This window comes from Lampetra planeri, chromosome 7 (genome assembly GCF_965212315.1).
Source record: "Lampetra planeri chromosome 7, kcLamPlan1.2.h2, whole genome shotgun sequence".
NCBI lineage: Eukaryota > Metazoa > Chordata > Hyperoartia > Petromyzontiformes > Petromyzontidae > Lampetra > Lampetra planeri.
Window position 1 is genome coordinate 18326069 of NC_136113.1, and position 13393 is coordinate 18339461.

General features: G+C 54.4%; 1 protein-coding gene across 1 annotated transcript; it reads right to left on the reverse strand.

The window, feature by feature from the left end:
• Positions 1–2160: 2160 nt before the first annotated feature.
• LOC144720139 (bone morphogenetic protein 2-like) lies at positions 2161–9453 on the reverse strand. Its single transcript, XM_078596644.1, has 2 exons — positions 8832–9453; positions 2161–4159 (listed from the first exon to the last, which is right to left on the reverse strand). The coding sequence occupies exons 1-2, from the start codon at positions 9397–9399 to the stop codon at positions 3237–3239; spliced, it is 1491 nt and encodes a 496-aa protein (XP_078452770.1). The 5' UTR covers positions 9400–9453; the 3' UTR covers positions 2161–3236.
• Positions 9454–13393: the final 3940 nt, after the last annotated feature.

Genomic DNA, 13393 nt, shown 5'->3' on the forward strand with positions numbered 1-13393 from the left:
GTCCGCGCAATGTGCGCACACATTCCAATCTTTCGCTCGCTCTCTCTCTCTCCAGCGTCTCTCTCCTCTGACCACCACTCACCCCTCACCAACCATCACCGCCACCGCCCACTCACTCCGGCATCATCCGCTCCCTCAAGGGACCCATAACGAGAGCAAGGCTGTTAAACCAGCCGCCTCACCCCGGCGCGGCGCAAACCACAGGGCGTGTGTCGTGTCACCGCTGCTTGTGTGTGTGTCATTAGGCAAGTGCGCGTTTGTGTATGGGGAAGTGGCAGGGCAGCGGTTAGCCTGCCGCGCTATGAATCCGGCCACCCAAGTTCGATTCCCGCTCACAGCGAACACTCGTGAATGTTTGAAGCAATCCCGGGCGTCCCCTATGTCGACTCAGCCTTAAATGAGTATCCGGTGCGATGTATAAATATCAGCATTGGGAAGACATGGTGCTTGGCCACCCACCCCTTGTGTGCCATACCCCAACAGTCTGTGTAAGGCTTTAAGGGGATCTTTATCTTTGTTCACGTAGGGAGCAGTGGCACAGTGGTTATCGCACCACGCGCACCCACGTGGACTAGCGTGGTGAGCTCTGTCTAGTCAAACAACACCCATAGTCCACATGGCGTGGTGAGATCAGCATCTCGACGTGGATTGACCAAGGGTGAATATTGATTTGATCTTTACATTATGAAATGTGGGAGGTTTGACTGGTAAACTAGATATTTTGGTAGGTTGCTAGTTCATCCAATTATTTCACCGGGGTCGGTGTGATGGGAGGAGAGACACGTAATGGAGACGCGTGAATGAGAAAGTTTGAGCAATCCCCACGGCACATGACAACGCGACTTCTGGCTAAGAAGTAGTAGAGTCATGCTCTCGTCAGCAACGTGTATTTTGACTTTTTTCCGAAGCAAATGAATTATGAAAACAAAGTTCTGCCTCTGCTGTGTAAACGAGAGGTCACGTAAAGGCATCTAGGAGGTAACTCTGTAATATCCACTTCCGTGGGCCATTATTATTCCGTGGGTAAACACAAAAGGTTGCAGCACTGTTCTGTGAGTGATCTGAATGGTTATTTTGTCTCATGCCGGGATACCAATAGCACAATCGAGATAACATTGGGGGGAAGGCACGTGTTTCATCAATGTCTCTCAGATAATATCACAGCACCTATGGCCCAGTGTGTGCCGCATCATGAGACACGATTGTAAGTAATGGTTTAATAAAATCAAGTTACGTATCATTGTAACACTGAGATCGCCTTAAGGGCTGCACAGATATATCCATGGTAAGTGAACTGCGATGGCCTCATGCACAAGGCCCGCACATTAACTTGAATCCTCAGGATGAAGAATATGGAGTAAGATTGGAATCTACGGATTCTCAGCTGGAGGTCACTACTCTGAGAAGCGGGTGGGGGGGGGGTGTGAAGGCGGGTGGAGAGAACGTGGGCATCGTGACGCAGCCGTGGTTGTGGGGAGTGGGCGTGGAGGTGACCGAGTAACGATGGTGGTGGTGGATGGGTGTCTGACTCCCAGGCTAAGTTCTGTGGGGCCACCCGCACACACGAGTGCACGCATCACAACCACGCCAACACGAGCAACCACTGGGGGCATCTCTCATAATTATCCACAGACCATAATAATTCTTGTGTGCTTGCGTGCGCGCGTGCGTGAGACATCGCAGGCACACGTGTGAATAAATTTCCACTTTCATGAATTGCGTTTTTCCAATTTTGTGCCCTGTGCACTCGAAAACTACTTCGCCAGGGCGTCAAAATAACTCCTGACGGTGGAAGAATGGAGAGACACTTTCAGTGAAATGGTTCAAGGCCGTGCGATGGTGGCACATCTTCTGATTTTCTGCTAAATGGGACTGGACTTTGGATGGCGGGGGTGCGTGGCAATGCAAATTTGTGTGCAGTGAAGGCATTGTGCCTTGATTGAGCACCTAGTGTGGGTCCATATCCACGTGTGAATGTGAGAGTGTGGGGGATGTGGCGCCGTGATTAGCACGCTGCACTATAAACCCAGCCACCCAAGTTTGATTCCCGATCATGGCCAACACCAGTGACGATTATCTGAACCGGTCCTTGGCCTCCCCTAGGTCGACTCGGCCCCACATGAGTACCTGGTGCGGTGTGTAAACAACGCCGCTCAGAGACAAAGGTGTGCCGTTCTGGCCTTTATAGCTGCTCCCGGCTAACAGCACCTGCCCCAAAAGCCTGTTAAGGCTAATATTGGGGAATATATGTATTTGGTTTATGCATTTGCACGAATCCTGGCCTCATGGTGCAAACAAAAATGAATCCACAGCAGATTTGTAAAAACGTTAAATTCACATTTCCATTATAGCTAAATATATAAATACAGACATGTGTGCTGATATATCAATGCATATAACAATAAATATATAAAGGATTTTAAACTTTGTGATCATTGTAGTTTATATAATATAACGATAATAACCCAACGTTTCATTATAAAATTAATGCAGGTAAAATGTTCGTGTGCAGAACGTATTTGTTGTGTGGACTTTGTTTCATTAGTTATATAAATATTTAATCATTTAGGAAAACAATTGTTCATGACCATCCAGTATATTTAGTTTTTGTATAAATACAGATTGGAAGAAAGTTCCATAGCGAGAGTCGTTTGTGCCGCACGGCGTTGGTTCTCTTCGCCTGGCGTGCCACCCGGGGCTCTTTGTGGAGTCGCCATTTCTTCACCAACCACCCCGATTTCACGGCAATACTTCGTGGAAAAAAAATGCAGTGGTGCTTCCCAAAGCAGAGAGCCCGACCAGGATGTTCCTTCTGTTTACGTCGTCACGTTTTACTCCATTCCTTCCGAGATGAGAGCGGACCCTGCTGCACGATCACTGCCAGCGCCACGAGTCGTGTTCACACCTCGCGTCGGAACGCACTGCGGCACGCCAGCGGTGCCCTGGCACGTGTCCCATCGTGGCAAAGACGTCGCCAACATTTCATGCAATTATCTCACTCTAGTCAAATTGAAAATCGGGCCCCCGAAGGTAAAACTCATTTCAAAGCATCGGGGATGATTGGAGCAAGGTTAGGGCCGTGGTCAGGAATAGCGCCCGTGCTGATGTCCGATCGGCGAAGTTGTTAGGGTCAGGGATGGGGTCAGGTCACGTGATGATGAGCTCTTACCCCGCGCCTGCCATCGCCGCGTCGCCCCTCTCCACACTTGGGCCGATTCTCGCATTGACGGCGCCGTTTAGCGGCAGCCACAGCCCTCCACCACCATGTCCTGGTAGTTCTTGAGCACCACCTTGCCGTACTCGTCCAGGTAGAGCATGGAGATGGGACTGAGCTCCGTGGGCACGCAGCAGGCGCGAGGGATGCTCGCGTTCACCGAGTTGACGAGCGTCTGCACGATAGCGTGGTTCGTCGAGTTGAGGTGGTCGGCCAGAGGGAAGGGGCACTCGCCGTGGCAGAAGTAGGCGTGGTACCCGGGCGGCGCCACGATCCAGTCGTTCCAGCCTACCTCGCGGAAGTCGACGTAGAGCGCGTGGCGCCTGCAGCCGTGGCGCGGCTTGCGCCTAGCCCTGAGTGCCGCCTGCCTCGGGGCCCCGCCGGCGCCCCTCCTCGCGCGGCCCCGAGGCGCGAACGGGGCCCGGCCGTCGCTGCCAAAAGTGACGAGGAGCGGCCTCGGCTCGGTCCGGCGGCTCCCGTCGCCCGGAAAGGGCGAGGCGATGCCCGAGCGGGGCCGCGCGGGCGTCGCCTCGCCGGGCACGCCGTCGGCGGCCCCCCCGCCACGCGGCCCCCGGACGGGCAGCACCTCGACCGCGAAGCCCCGGTTAGGCGCGGAGCCCCGGGTCCAGCGCGACACGGCGGGGCTCACGTCGAACGCTTCCCAGCGCGACTCGTTTGCGCGCACCACGCGAGTGTCCAGCAGCCGGCAGGCGGCGCCCGACGATGGCGGCGCCACCACCTCGTACACGTTGATGCGCTCCAGCCGAGGGGCCGACTCGCATGCCGGCGAGGATGAGGGACATGGGCTGTGCACGCGTGTGTGGTGCACGCGCAGTTCAGCCGCAGTCACCTCCTCAGAGTCCGGGATGGACGAGAGATTGAAGAGGAAGTGCCACGTTGTTCCGTCTTCCGTGCTCTCCCCAAGCGAGAGCTTATCCGTAGACTCTGGGTACATGCAAAACAATAACAACAACCTTTGAGTAATTGTGCCTTCACTTATTTGTGCCAAGCTAGGTGCACTTTCAGGCCATGTGAATTATGGAAGTGTCACTGGCACGAGGCCACGTGGCAAGCCTCTAATTATATAACTGATCGACAGGTGACTTGCTGATGCACCACCTGCACACCTCACTTTGCGGACTTGCTGTGTTTTAGCAGCCGAGCACTCCGCTCGTTGTTGTGAGTGTCGCTCCTCTGCCCTCTATTGTTGCTGGAGGGCGACTGCCTCCAACTGCCGAGTAGCGTCCTTCACAAGCCTCCTCCATAGAGCACGATCTTGACACCAAGTCCAATCAGCTCCACGTCCTCCACATCAGCCCATCTCTTCTCGAGTCTGTTTATCCCCTTATATCCGGGAAAATAAAAGTTGCTTGAGCATGCGTTAACGGGCTACGTGACCCAGCCAACGCAGCCTCGCCTATCGGAGGAGCTCACCAATGGCAATGTGTGCATGTATGTTGAACTTCTTTCTCACCACATGTTGCCAACCGTGATAATCTGAGGTGTGTGTGGACATACACACACAGAGGGAGGTGCCCCATTCTAGACTGGGTGGACCCTTAGTGAAACATTTAACCATTAATGTTTTAAAGAGGGCGGATGGGGCCACACCATCCATGCATGGTGTGGCCCCATCCATGCATTGTCTCGCTGTTTCTGATAACCCCGTAAAGCCAGCTACTCGTTTTAGGTTGAGTCAACCTAGAAGAGGGTTTCAAATTCTAGATTTGAAGCTTTCATGACTGCAAGGATTCATATTCTTAGGTTCCACCTGAAGACGGAAGCTTGTGTTGCCTCCGAAACGTCGTGATTTTTATTTTATTTTACTTTTATTAATTTTAATTTTTTACCTACGTGACTTTATCGAAAAAACCTAAGAATAAGGGTTTCAAATGCCATGATGATGTTGTGTATCATGACCAGGAATTGGTGTTAACTGCGATTCCAACACAACACCCACCTGCGTTTAAACTAATGTCAGTTGTGTTATATCAGGTTGCTTTCTGTGATCAGAGCACTTGATTTGGCAACACGAGTTTAAATCCCAATCGGGACGGGGGAAGGAGTTATTTAAAATAAAAAATGAGTACACTTTGTGGAAAGTCTATAGAGGTTGGTTCCAGCCATAGAAATGTGGAATTTCTACGCCTCTCGTTTGGGATGCTAGATTGTACAAGACCGCAGCCGTGAAAGGATTTATTAATTTTTGGACCGCGAACTTGAATGGGGGAACCGTGCACATTTTTGTCACGCCTGACATGGCTCAGTGTGTGCGCACGTGTCTGTGTGGGCTGTTTGTGTGTGCGCACGTGTGTGTGTGGGCTGTTTGTGTGTGTGCACGTGTGTGTGTGGGTTGTTTGTGTGTGTGCACGTGTGTGTGTGGGCTGTTTGTGTGTGTGGGCTGTTTGTGTGTGTGCACGTGTGTGTGTGGGTTGTTTGTTTGTGTGCACGTGTGTGTGTGGGCTGTTTGTGTGTGTGCACGTGTGTGTGTGGGCTGTTTGTGTGTGTGCACGTGTGTGTGTGGGCTGTTTGTTTGTGTGTGTGCACGTGTGTGTGTGGGCTGTTTGTGTGTGTGAGCTGTTTGTGTGTGTGGGGAGCGGTAGTGTAGCGGTCAGCGTGCTGCGCGATAAACCTGGCGACGCGGGTTCGATTCCCGCTCACGGCCAACATCAGTGACGATTATCGGAACCGGTCCTGGACTAACCCTAGGTCGACTCAGCCTCAAATTAGTACCTGGTGCGATGTGTAAACATCGCCACTAGGGAGACAAAGGCGGCCAGGCGTGGTGTTGGCCACCCACCCCCTCATGTTCAGTGCCGGCCTTTATCGGAGCTCGCTAACAGCACTTGCCCCTACAGCCTTTCAACGCCAATTGGGGGATCTTTGTCTTTGGGCGACTCGGTATGTTTCTGTGTGCTCGCGTGTGTGTGTGGACTGTTGTGGATGTGGAACCCCGGTGTGTTGCATCTGCCGTCATCCCCGCCAGTCACCCATAACACCTGGATCTGTCCCATGACCTTCTGCCAGCAATGCTTTTGACACTTTACGTGGCCTCAGGGTGCACCTAGGCTGGCACAAGCGTCTTGGTGATGTCACTGCCACTCAGAGTGAATGAGTGCTTGGAAACATGAGTACACATCAGTGTTGTGTCAGTAGTTGGTAGCGGCTGTGTCGTGGTTCGGGAACTGCGCTACAAACCCAGCGACTGGCGTTCAATCCCATTTATGGCTAACATTTCGTAGCGAATATCTAGGACCTCACCTACGTCTGCTCAGCGTTCAATGAGAACTTTTGGCCTTCTGCACTGCCCTCTGTTACCCGCCACGTAGCCCCGCGGCCTATAACACCGGTTACAAACGGTGGTCGCCCATATAAATATCTTACCGTTTGACATCAGACGAAACGCGGCCGCATTCATGATGCTTTGGTCGTAGGTTATCTTGATATATGTAAAAACATATCAAATCGTAACGATAAAATATTGTTAATTGCTACGGTTACTCTATTGGAGTCGCTCCTAACGTGAACATCCATTTGAAGGTGAGAGACGGCAAACAGCGTTGGCTTCCCATAGGAGAACCACGCCACGTAGATAAAACTTCAGAGGCATTCAAAACCAGAGGCATTCAAAAGGATACGGGCAGCTCCATTCATAGCGAGACATTGAAACAACGGCTCGTGTCCTTGCAGTCGCCACACACAAACACAATGTCCCCCGTGTAGTCTCTAACAGATGTTTGGGGCAAGTGCTATCAGGGAGTATCTATGAAGGCCGGCAAGTCACACGAAGGGGTGGTGTGGCCAACACCACGCCCGACAGTCTTTGTCTCTCCAGTTCCCGTGTTTAAACACTGCGCAAGGTAATACTTTGAGGCTGAGTCGACGTAGGGGAGATCCAGAAACGGTTCAGATATTTGCTACACTGATGTTAGCCGTGAGCGGGAACTGAACTCGTTTCGCCGGGTTCGGAGCGCAGAGCGCTAAGAACTACACTACCGCTCCACTGCACCTGGACAAAGAGAAACACACGCACACAAGACAAACACGACCCCCCGTATAGCCTGTAACAGAATGTTGGGGCTAGTTCTGTTAGCGCACACTTATGAAGGCCGCCACGGTACACGAGAGGGTGGGTGGCCAGCACCACGCCCGGCCGCCTTTGTCTCCCCAGTGGCGATTATTTTTGCACACTGCACCAGGTACTCATTTGAGGCTGAGTCGACCTAGGGGAGGCTCAGGACCGGTTCAAATGATCGCTGTCACTGGTGTTGGCCGTGGGGCGGGAATCGAACTCAGTGGCCCGGTTCGTAGCGCAGCGCGCTAAACTCACACGCTCTCAGGCGCGCACGCAGTCAAGCACAATACACACCGCAACAACAACCGCCATTCGCCAAAGTGGCGGTGACGTCATCCACGGCGCTTGTGCCAGGCTAGGTGCACGTTGAGGTTACGTGAAGTGTCGAACGCCTGCTGCCAGACCTAGGTGCCATGGGTCGACTGATTGAGATGACTGGCTGATGCACCACCTGTGCCCCCTACTGTGTCAACTTGCTGTGCTTTAGCCACCCGGCGCTCCGCTCGTTGTTGTGAGCGTCGCTCCTCCGCCCTCCGTTGTTGTTGGAGGGCGACTGCCTCCAACTGCCCAGCAGCGTCCTTCACGAGCCTCCTCCACAGAGGCCGATCTTGACACCGCTGGTACCGGTCATCGGCAAGTCCACTCAGCTCCACATCCTCCTGTACCACATCACTCCATCTCTTCTCTAGCCCGTGCCGCGCCCGTTTAAGCCCCCTCGATCCGGCCGAATAGAAGCTGCTTGGGCATGCGGTGGCTGGGCATGCGGGCTACATGACCCAGCGAACGCAGCCTTGCCCAACGGAGGAGCTTACCGATGGGACTGTGTCGAGATCCTTCAAGGATCTGTAAACCCCCCACATAATACAATTTCAAACCGGCGCAAATACTCAATCAGAAGGCTCCACAATTCGTAAGCAATGAAAAGGGACGGCATAACTGTGGCCGAGAAGACCGGAGCTTTGTGTGGAGTGACAGGCCAGGTAGCTTCCACACAGCGATATGCAGATGGACGGCACATGAGGTGGGTGGCCAGCACCACGCTCGGCCGCCTTTGTCTCCCTAGTGGCGATTATTTTTACACTGCACCAGGTACTCATTTGAGGCCGAGTCGACCTAGGAGAGGCCCAGGAACGGTTCAAATAATCGCTGTCACTGGTGTTGGCTATGAGTGGGAATCGAACTCTGGTCGCCGGGTTCGTATCGCAGTGCACACTCACCCCGGCACTCGCACACAACACATTCACACAACACAATAGAACACATTCACACTCGCTTGCTCACTCGCATTCGATGTGCTACTTTGCCCCAAAGAACGGCTGATCGGCTACACAAACGCCGCACGTGACCTTTCCCTCTGACAATCACCACCGTAAACTTGCAAACCCAAGTGAGGATGTGAACTCTGAAAAAGGTGCCGCATTCCAACCTCAACAATGGATCCCCTTCCCGCGAGGACGTCGGCCAACACGTGAGCACGTCGCCATCAGCCCCCCGACTCGAGTCGTTCCCCAGGGGGGGGGGGGCGACTTCATTGGCACTCACCGTCGTGATGAAACCCTCGGACGGTGTTTGCTCTCCCTTGCGCTTGCCGTGGGAATGCGACCTCCTCCTCCTCGACATCCACCTCGCCCACACGCTCCTCGTCTGCCCGGGCCCATCGCCGCCGTCGGGGGCCGCCCCCGCGCCCCGCGCGCTGCTGCTGCTGCTGGGCGCGGTAGAGCTGCACGAGGTAGGGGGGCACCGCGACCCCCGCGCCGGGCCGGGGTCGCCTCCGCAGCCCGAAAACCCCGAGCAGCCTCCCCTCGAGCTCCCCCAGCAGCAGCCGCCGCGAGCTCCCGCTCGGCGCTCCCCCCTCGCCATCGCGGCCGAGCGTCGTCGCCGGAGACGGTCCTGCCAGGAGGAGGTCTGCGCCTCCCTCGGATCCTCCTCCTCCTCCGACGCTTCCGATCGCTGCTTCTCTCGCCCCGGCGCTTCCAAATCCTCTTGCAGCAGCAGCAGCAGCACCGAAGCCGCCGCCGCCGCCTCCTCCTCCTCCAAAGCCTCCGTGCGGTGCGGCCAGGTGAAGCAGCGCGGCTGTGATGACGAGAGCGGCTGCTTCACCTGCGATCATGGTGGGCTGGGAGCGGTGGGACAGACCGCCCCGCAATCGCGCATCGTGCACGGGGGGGGGGGGGCGCGAGTGGCCACCCGGGGGGGGTCACGGCCACCCGGGGGGGGTCACGGCCACCCGGGGGGGGGTCACGGCCACCCGGGGGGGGGTCACGGCCACCCGGGGGGGGGGGGGGGTCACGGCCACCCGGGGGGGGGGGGGGGTCACGGCTCGACGGCGGTCGCGGGGGGCGCGCGGTGGCTGCTGTGGTGTCGGACTGCCTCCCTCGCGCGTGACTCTTCCACCGCCTTCTCCGCTCCACCTTTGTTCTTCACGGGCGAACGGGGTCACGTCTGTTAGGGGGGCGGCGTGCGTGCGACCGTGTCAGTGTCGGAGCCGTGTGCTTTGCGTGTGCCGGGGGGAGAGACGTTTCGGCCGCCCTAAGAGGTGTGCGCTCACGGCAATGAGTGCTCTTGCAACTGGTGAGGGATCAATGTTAGATACGTGTCTTTGTTGTTACATCTAAATTGAAAACTCATTCCTCTAGACCTGCTTTATCATATTTAGTTGTCCTTCCCCCGCACTTCCGATTAGCACGATTGGTTACGTACGGCGCGAAAGAAGTTCAACATACATCTGTGCGCGCGCTGGTCTGTGTGTGCGTGTGTCTGTGTGCGGCCGTGTGTGTATGTTTATAAACGCGTATGTGTGCGTGTTTGAGACTTATGTACGCAAGAAGAAAATCACTCAGCCGCTGTAAGAATAATACAACGGCAGCGATCAATGATTCCCTGATGAGACAAATTCCTCGACCTGTGCCCGACTTCCCTCTCGGTCGCCCTCCGGGTAAAGTGAAGATGCAGTTCATGCGTCGCTTTCATCTCCGTGTCTCTCGTTCGATCCGAATCGTGACCCGAGTCATCATTATTATTAGTATTATTCCCTGTTGGTCTTCAACTCGCCCAGAAGCTGCCCGAGGTGCGTTGTGCCGCAACGCGAACGCGGCCCCCTCGCGATGGAGAATTCCTGAAGACGAATGGTGCTGTGCAGCCGCGTGCTTGCTGCTTCTACAGGTCGTTGCTAATCGTCTCTGTGAAAGGAAACTCAACTCTCTTAAGCTCGAGAAGGACGTAACGCATCCATGTGTCGCAGTCGAGCGATCTTCGTGATCTCTTCCGAGCGAAACTCCTCTGCACGGATGCCGCCACCGCAGGGCACAGCTGCTGCGGACTGCTGCCGCTGATAGCTGCTGCTGCTGATAGCTGTTGTTGTTGCTGATAGCTGGTGTTGCTGATAGCTGTTGTTGTTGTTGCTGATAGCTGGTGTTGTTGCTGATACCTGGTGTTGTTGCTGATAGCTGGTGTTTTTGATAGCTGTTGTTGTTGTTGTTGCTGATAGCTGTTGTTGTTGCTGATAGCTGGTGTTGTTGTTGCTGATAGCTGTTGTTGCTGATAGCTGGTGTTGTTGTTGTTGCTGATAGCTGGTGTTGTTGTTGCTGATAGCTGTTGTTGCTGATAGCTGTTGTTGTTGTTGCTGATAGCTGGTGTTGTTGCTGATAGCTGGTGTTTTTGATAGCTGTTGTTGCTGATAGCTGTTGTTGTTGTTGTTGCTGATAGCTGTTGTTGTTGCTGATAGCTGTTGTTGCTGATAGCTGTTGTTGTTGCTGATAGCTGCTGCTGCTGATAGCTGGTGTGTTTTTATTGCTGATAGCTGCTGTTTTTGATAGCTGTTGTTGTTGCTGATAACTGCTGTTGTTGTTGCTGATAACTGCTGTTGTTGTTGTTGTTGCTGATAGCTGCTGTTGTTGCTGATAGCTGGTGTTGTTGCTGCTGATAGCTGCTGTTGCTGCTGTTGTTGTTGCTGTTAGCTGCTGTTGATAGCTGCTGCTGTTAGCTGTTGTTGTTGCTGCTGATAGCTACTGTTGTTGTTGCTGATAGCTGGTGTTGTTGCTGATAGCTGCTGGTGTTGTTGCTGATAGCTGCTGTTGTTGCTGCTGTTGATAGCTGCTGCTGTTAGCTGTTGTTGTTGTTGCTGCTGATAGCTGGTGTTGTTGCTGCTGATAGCTGCTGTTGTTGCTGATAGCTGCTGTTGTTGCTGATAGCTGCTGTTGTTGTTGCTGCTGATAGCTGTTGTTGCTGCTGTTGTTGTTGCTGACAGCTGCTGTTGTTGCTGATAGCTGGTGATAGCTGCTGTTGTTGCTGCTGATGATAGCTGCTGTTGTTGTTGCTGACAGCTGCTGTTGTTGCTGATAGCTGGTGATAGCTGCTGTTGTTGCTGCTGATGATAGCTGCTGCTGTTGTTGCTGACAGCTGCTGTTGTTGCTGATAGCTGGTGATAGCTGCTGTTGTTGTTGCTGACAGCTGCTGATAGCTGGTGATAGCGCGTGTTGTTGTCGCTGCTGATAAGGATCCTGCTGTCGGTTCTGAAGATGATGCGTCTGCTGGTGTCGCTGGTGCCGCTGCTGATGTTCGCGTTGCGAATGCCGCTGTCGCCGCTGTCGCCGCCGTTGCCGCTGCCGCCTGTAACGCCGAGCAGCTCCCTCCGGTGGCGGAGCGCGCAGCTCTCCCGCTTCTAATCCGCGCGTGGCGGGCAGCTCGCCGGCTTTTAAGCGACGCACGTCACACGCAAACGACCAATCACAGCACCGGGGGTAGGGAGAGAGCGCATCGCGAAGAGCTTCGTGATGCTGCTACCGATGGTGGTGCGTGGGTGGTCGTGGGTGGGTATGGGTGAGGGTGGTCGTGGGTGGGTGTGGGTGGGTATGGGTGAGGGTGGTCGTGGGTGGGAGTGGGTGGGTATGGGTGAGGGTGGGTGGGAGTGGGTATGGGTGAGGGTGGGTGTGGGTGGGTATGGGTGGTCGTGGGTGGGAGTGGGTGGGTATGGGTGAGGGTGGTCGTGGGTGGGTGTGGGTGGGTATGGGTGGTCGTGGGTGGGAGTGGGTATGGGTGAGGGTGGTCGTGGGTGGGTGTGGGTGGGTATGGGTGAGGGTGGTCGTGGGTGGGTGTGTTGGGTGTGGGTGCGGGTGGGTGGGGGTGCGGGTGGGTGTGGGTGGGTGTTGGGTGGGGGTGGGTGAGGGTGGATGGGTGTGGGTGGGTGTTGGGTGTGGGTGGGTGTGGATGGGTGGGTGTGGATGGGTGGGGGTGTAGCGGTTCGCGCGCTTGCTCTACTAACCCGGCGACTCGAGTTCGATTCCCGCACACGGGCACCAGTGACGATTTTCTGAACCGGTCCTGGGCCTCCCCTAGGCCGACTCAGCCTCAAATTGGTATTTGTGCGTTGTTTAAACATCACTACTGGGGAGACAAATGCGAACGGGCCTGGTGCTGTCCACCCAACTCCCTCGCGTCCCGGGCCGGCCTTCATAGGTCCTCGCTAACAGCACTTGCCTCACAAGTCTGTTGAGGCGATGAGGGATCTTTGGAAGTAGGTGGAGGGGTGGTGGGTGGCATGGGAACTGGAGACCGAGCTCAGACTGGTGGGTGAGCGAGGGATTCACTGCGGTTTGTTCGTTTGCGTGGAGATATAGCCACCACTGAGCTGATCGAGGAGCTGCTGGTTCTAGAATAATTATTATAATTGTGCTTTATTTTAGGTGGAGCGGTGGCGCAGTAGTTAAGGCACTGCACTATTAGCTCGGAGATTCCGGCAAAAGGATAACCGTGGCGAACGATGTCTCAACCGGTTTTGCCACCCACCCACACCCTTCAAACTGCACTGACCAGCGTGGTGAAGTATGATTCCCACAGTTGAGTAGCACGGTTGGTTACTGACGGTGCAACAACATCGAAACGTCGTGATATTTGTAATCACTTTATTATTTTTTTATTTTTTTCTATTTACGTGACTTTACTGAAAGAACCATAGAATAAGAATTCCTGCAGTCACGAAAGTTTTAAGTAAAAATTTAACATGCATACAAACAACAACAACAACAACAACTCCTACATCTAAAATTGTGAGGTGTGGATATCATCCAGCCATGGATTGGGAAATGTTTACAACGTTACCGCATTCT